Source organism: Phocoena phocoena, chromosome 9, assembly GCF_963924675.1.
Source record: "Phocoena phocoena chromosome 9, mPhoPho1.1, whole genome shotgun sequence".
NCBI classification, from domain to species: domain Eukaryota; kingdom Metazoa; phylum Chordata; class Mammalia; order Artiodactyla; family Phocoenidae; genus Phocoena; species Phocoena phocoena.
Genome location: NC_089227.1, coordinates 74083407 through 74089406, shown reverse-complemented (window position 1 = coordinate 74089406; position 6000 = coordinate 74083407). Strand labels below are relative to the sequence as shown.

The 6000-nt window shown below is 39.6% G+C and overlaps 1 protein-coding gene across 1 annotated transcript in view; it reads right to left on the bottom strand.

Annotated features, from left to right (window-relative positions):
• Positions 1-3265: 3265 nt before the first annotated feature.
• The window catches only part of CFTR (CF transmembrane conductance regulator), a 201451-nt gene continuing 198716 nt past the window's right edge, over positions 3266-6000 (bottom strand). The window contains exons 25-27 of the mRNA XM_065883990.1: positions 5584-5756; positions 4842-4947; positions 3266-3685 (exon numbers count right to left, since the gene is read on the bottom strand). Of these exons, the coding sequence (XP_065740062.1) occupies positions 3485-3685; positions 4842-4947; positions 5584-5756 (480 nt within the window). The 3' untranslated portion in view covers positions 3266-3484. The remainder of the gene's footprint in view (positions 3686-4841; positions 4948-5583; positions 5757-6000) is intronic.

The window sequence follows — 6000 nt, the reverse complement described above, 5'->3', positions numbered from 1 at the left end:
AACATTAAATATATTCTTACCACAAGATCCTTGGTATTTACCCAAAGGATCTGAAAACTTATGTCAACACAAAAAGCTGCACAGGAATGTTTATTCATAATTGCCAGAAGTTGGACACAACCAAAATGTCCTTCAGTAGGTGAATGGATAAATAAACAGTGGTACATCCAGACAATGGAATATTATTCTATACCAAAATGAAATGAGATAGCAAGCCATGAGAAGACAGGGCTTTCCTATCTGAAGGAGGAAACAAATGCAAATTATCAATACTAAGTAAGAGAAGTCAGTCTGAAAAGGCTACTACATACTGTATGATTCCAACTACGTGACATTCCAGAAAAGGCAAAACTATGGAAACAGTAAAAAGATCTGTGGTTACCGGGGCTTAGGAAGGAGGAAGGTATGAATAAGGGTTCACCAAGAATGAAACCTAATGTAAACATTGGATTTTGGGTGATAGTGATGTGTTGATCGTAACAAATGTACCACTCTGGTGCGGGATGTTGAGAGTGGGGGAGGTTAGGGAGGGCTGGGATGGGGGTGGGTTACAGGAAGTCTCTTACTTTCTGCTCAGTTTTGCTGTGAACTTAAAACTGCCCTAAAAAATAAAGTTTATTCATTTAAAAACTTGAACTGGGTTAACTAGAATACAGCATGCTCTGAGACTGCCTTCTCGGGGTCACATGTGAAAATAAAATTTTTTTTCTCCCAATAAGAAAAGGGAGTGCGAGGCCTTGGCACTTAGTTGGGATCTACTGTCCATCTACCACACAATGGCACCTGCATCTTTCAGGAAGAAACTCTGCAGGGAAGAAAAGGGGTCCCAAGAAGCCTCATCAATTAAAAACAGGGATTTGGACAAAGAAATCCACCCAGGTTCTAGTGTAGAAGTACTATTTCCCTTGATGAGATTTGCTCACTTGTCAAGATAGTGATAAAAATAGCTACTGCTCTTTAAATAAGCTTTCAAATAAATAAATGAGCCCTGTGGAATATATTATCTTTTTTATTCTATAAGTCTCCATTTTAAAACAGAAATAAGCTCAAAAGTGTCCTCATTCATGAAAGTGGGGACACAAATAGTTATTTGTACAACCATGTTCATAAAAGCATCATCCAACATAGTCAAAAGGTGGAAGCAACCTAAGTTGCCCATTGACAAATGAATGGAAAATCAAAATGTCATATATATGTACCTGCCATGGAATATCATTCAGCCTTTAAAAGAAAATTCTGGGCTTCCCTGGTGGCGCAGTGGTTGAGCGTCCGCCTGCCGATGCAGGGGATGCGGGTTCGTGCCCCGGTCCGGGAAGATCCCACGTGCCGCGGAGCGGCTAGGCCCGTGAGCCATGGCCATTGAGCCTGCGCATCTGGAGCCTGTGCTCCGCAACGGGAGAGGCCACAACAGTGAGAGGCCCGCGTACCGCCAAAAAAAAAAAAAAAAAAAAAAAAAAGAAAATTCTGACATATGCTACAATATGATGAACCCTGAAGACATTATTAAGTGAAATAAGTCAGTCACAAAAGGACAAATACTATATGATTCCACTCATATGAGGTACGCAGAGTAGTTAAATTCAGAGAGACTGAAGATAGAATGGTAGTTGCCAGGAGCTGGGGTAAAGGATAAATAGGGAGTTTTAGTTAACGGTTTCAGAGTTTCAGTTTTGCAAGATGAAAAAATTTCTGTGGATGGATTGTGATGATGATCATACAACAATGTGAATGTACTTAAAGCCACTGAACTGTACATTTAGAAATGGTTAAAATAGTAAATTTTAGGTTATGTATATTTTACCACAATTTAGAAAAAGAAATAATTTTTAGAGTGTCTTAATCCACATAGGATTCTCAAGAAGCTATATCTAAAGGAAAGATTCATGTTTTGTGTACCATGATCCTTAGAGACTGAAGTAAGAGATCAATGAGACACGATTAATGAACACATCTGAAAACCCCTAAGTTTCACACAAATATATGGATTTTATTGACACACGATATTTTCCTACAGTAATAAATAGAATGCAATCTTAAGGGTTACTCTGGAGTTGAGAAGGCAGTGTATCCTTGATAGGGGTGGTCAGATTTTGTGGTACCATTTTCTTTAGAACTGCATCTAAGAGGGAACAAGTGTACTGGCCGGGAATCACACAGGTATATGCAACATCTGTGTGGGCCCTACTGTTTCTCTCCACACCGACATAATTCATAATTTAAACTGGCTAATATCCCCCAAGGTTTCCCCTCCTCCCAGTTTTAACATATCATAAAAATAGCTAGTGCCATAAAAAGTCAACATTTCAAATATAAAAATCTCTTATACAAATATAATTCATAATATAATCAGTCTTAAAATACAGCCATTTATATGAGTTTGAAACATTATTAAAATAAATATTTCCTAGAGAAAATTTCATTTGCATCACAAAATTATAAAACAGAAGCATATAAAACTAATTCATGATTGACTCTACTTCAGTGTGTCCATTATCTCTCCTGCTCAGTATATACAGTATGAAGTACACATAGGTAGCCTGAAAACACACCACATCACCCTCTCTATACCTAGATCTTTGAATTTCATGTACATCTACCTGTAGCGCCCACAGCCTACCTGCCTACACACTCTACCTGGAGCTTCTGGGTGATGAAGGGTTCTCCTGCACCAATTTGCATTAAAGCGTTTTTCCAGCCATCCTTCAGTTCAGAAGTCTTATGAGCTTGTTACTTTCTGGAAGCAGACATCTTCTCTTCCAAATCAAGGGAGCTACATCCTGGTTCCCTACATGGGACTGTAACACCCCGTTTCCCAGATAAGGGATGTTTTCTGATTTATTTGCATTTGGGTATTGCTGAATGGTACTAACCCTGATTTCCAAGGTCGGGAAGTTCTGTCTCCTGACTGATACTTAGGTGTTGTGTGGTGCATATTTTGATGGGCTGTCTTGTGACTCTCACAGCATTCCATTACTTGCTTGGAAACAGGGCAGTCTGAATCCTTAACAGACAATATAGCTGTGTTTTCAAATATCGTGGAGAAAGTGGAGAAAAAGGTATATAAACATATATAAGCCACTGAAGTTTCCAGTTATCATTACTTAATTGTATCTCTAAGTAGTATGATTACAATTCTTCTTCAATAATACAAATGAGTAAGTTTCACTAAACAATAAGTTGAAGAATTAAGCTGGCTGATGTTTACAGCCACCTTTCCAGTGATGACCAAAGGGAAAAGTTTTCAGGAAAAGCTGGCTTGCGATTCCAAGTGGTAAACCTTCAAGGATTTGAAGTACCTGTCACACGGTTTGACCATTGCCAGGAAGCCATTCATCCACGGGAACATCCTTAATTCTTCTTACCCGAAGTTTTCCTTTTTTAAAAAAACATCATTCCTCCTTGTTTTCTGAGGCAGAAACTCTTTTTTTTTTTCTTTTCTTCAACTCCACGCGTGAATGTCCCAGGCAAACCTTTGTTCTGCTCTCTAAAGCCTTGTTTCTTGTACCTCTTCTTCCGTCTCCTCCTTCAGGGCAGCGATTTTGGACCGAGACCTCTGCTTGCTCGAGTTCCGGTGGGGGAAGAGCTTCAAGCGGACTGCGGGGCTGATCGCCTGCCGGAAGAGGCTCTTCTCGCTCAGCAGCCTCTGGATGGAGTCGTACTGCCGCACGCTATTCTCCTCTATGACCTAGGGAAGTGGCCGTTAGTGAGATCTCGGACAAGGAGGCAGGGCGGACCAAAGCAAGGCAAGAAGGGCACAGGCTCAGAGGATGAGGAAAGCCAGAAAGAACACACAGCGCGTGTCCAGAGGCTTGCAGTCTGAACAGTCAGGGAGAGCTCGTTTCACTGCTGAGTCCTCGTGCTTTATGGAGCTTCTACCATTTGTGAAATCAGCTGTAATTTTTTACTTAGAAGCTGGGAGATTGCTTTTTTTAAATTGGTATAGTACTGAACAATGTGCTTCTTCAGAGAACTTTTAGAGGAACTAAGGGGGCTTTGAAAACAAGAACTATTCATGTTAGACCCCTTATGTATTAACGTTACAAATGAGTGTTAAGTCCACAGCACCATAAAGAGTTGAACCACGTCAACAGTGGATTTGAAGCTTAACAATTTCAGATTGGTCAGGATGTGCCTGAGTTGCTGTGCCTCCTTCACTCGTTCAAGCTGAACCTGACCGTAGCTGGGCAAGAGGTTGTAAGTCGGCCCCTAACTTGTCACTCGAAGCTTAGTAATAATAATGGTAATAACAATCCTTCGGTAAGAAAAGCATTTACCTCCAGGAGCCTGAAAAGCCTTAACAGAAATGATGTGATACATCATCCTCAGGATTTCCTTGTGGCTAAACCCAAAGGAATTTGTAAACATCACTTGAAAGAATCTGTGACAGTTTTGAAACCACAGTGAGAAGGTGGTTGGGAGACGCACTAAGCTGAGTTCCAAATAATGGCTAGAAAAATGAAATAAACCTTTCAACTACTGCATTAAAACCATACATCAGGTTGCAAGACAATCCAGGCCTGTCCTGGACCCCATCCATGGGAGATTTAGTTACTGAAAGCATCAGGACCTAGTCTTTTTCATGACTGATCCCCAAATAAAAGAAGCAAAAAGTATAGATGTTCCAATTTATTAATGTAATTTAGTGATAAGCTGCTTTTTTAGATTTGCTGAATTCCAACCTCAACTCGTTGCACAAAGTGAGACACTTGGGCAGGTATTTTGAGTAAAGCTGGATAGCTGTGAGCTTGTACATTGCTGTGACTTGCAGGAACCAGCACATATCAGATTGTTATCAAGAATCAAAGGAGAGATGAGATCTTAGGTAAATTAGAAACACTCACCAAAAATCGTTGACATTCCAACATTGCCTCTATCCTGTGTTCAGAGAGGATTACTGTGCAATCAGCAAATGCTTGTTTTAGGGTTCTTCGAATGATTTGGTATGTTCTAGCAAAGAAAAAATACCACATATAACATCACAGAATGTTAATAATCTGTGTCTATCCTTGATAACATACCTATTCTTCTGTCAATGTAACTCCTTAAATTATCTTTCCTTGAATCCTTTTAACAGAATGTTGCAATAGAGTCAGCCACAATCAGCTTTCCAACCACAGGGCAGATTCTAAGTTTTCATAAATAAATAGGACAAATATTTGGGAAAAATTTTCACAGTTTGAAAAAAGTTTCCCAAATAAGTATATTTTTCATTATGTAGCATCAATAGTTCTTTATTTTATGCTGTAAATATTTCCTATGTTATAAATGGGATAGTAAGGAAAACCATAAGGACCCAAGTATGCCTATGTAACTAAATATTTTATCACACGTCAATAAGGGGGAGGAGTTTGTATGAAATTGCAAAATTACACTTAGAAGAGAACACATAGCTCTTATACTAGGAAATAAGTACTTGTGCGCATGTCAAATAGTAACTTTTCCACTGGGCAATTATTTCATATCTAGAAGGTAGTCTTCTGCTTGCAGACATGACAGCCTGATAGAAATTTGTGTCAATATGAAGTATGTCTCAATGATTCTTTTCCCCCAGTGTTATTAAATAGCAGGAATTCTGAAACTCACATTGGATCCAAATGAGCACTGGGTTCATCAAGCAGCAAGATTTTTGCTTTACTGAGAACGGATCTGGCCAAGCACATCAGCTGCTTGTGGCCGTGGCTTAGGACACAACCCCCATCCACAAGGACAAAATCAAGCTTCCCAGGAAACTGCTCTATCACAGATCTGAGTCCAACCTGCAGAAAAGAAAGAGGAAAAACACTGGGCTTAGGAGGGGTGGTTCACATACTACAGGGTTAAAAACACTTAAGAGGCTTATGATCTGAAAAGACAGGAGTTCTAAAAGTTTAAATTTCATAACAACCCCCCACCATTCCTGCTATTTGGCTTTAACTGAACAAAAGACTATGTATAATCTTGGCAGCTCTAAAGCATCAGTCTACAGACTGTTTCAGCTCTGTACTTTTCCTTTCATGAGGT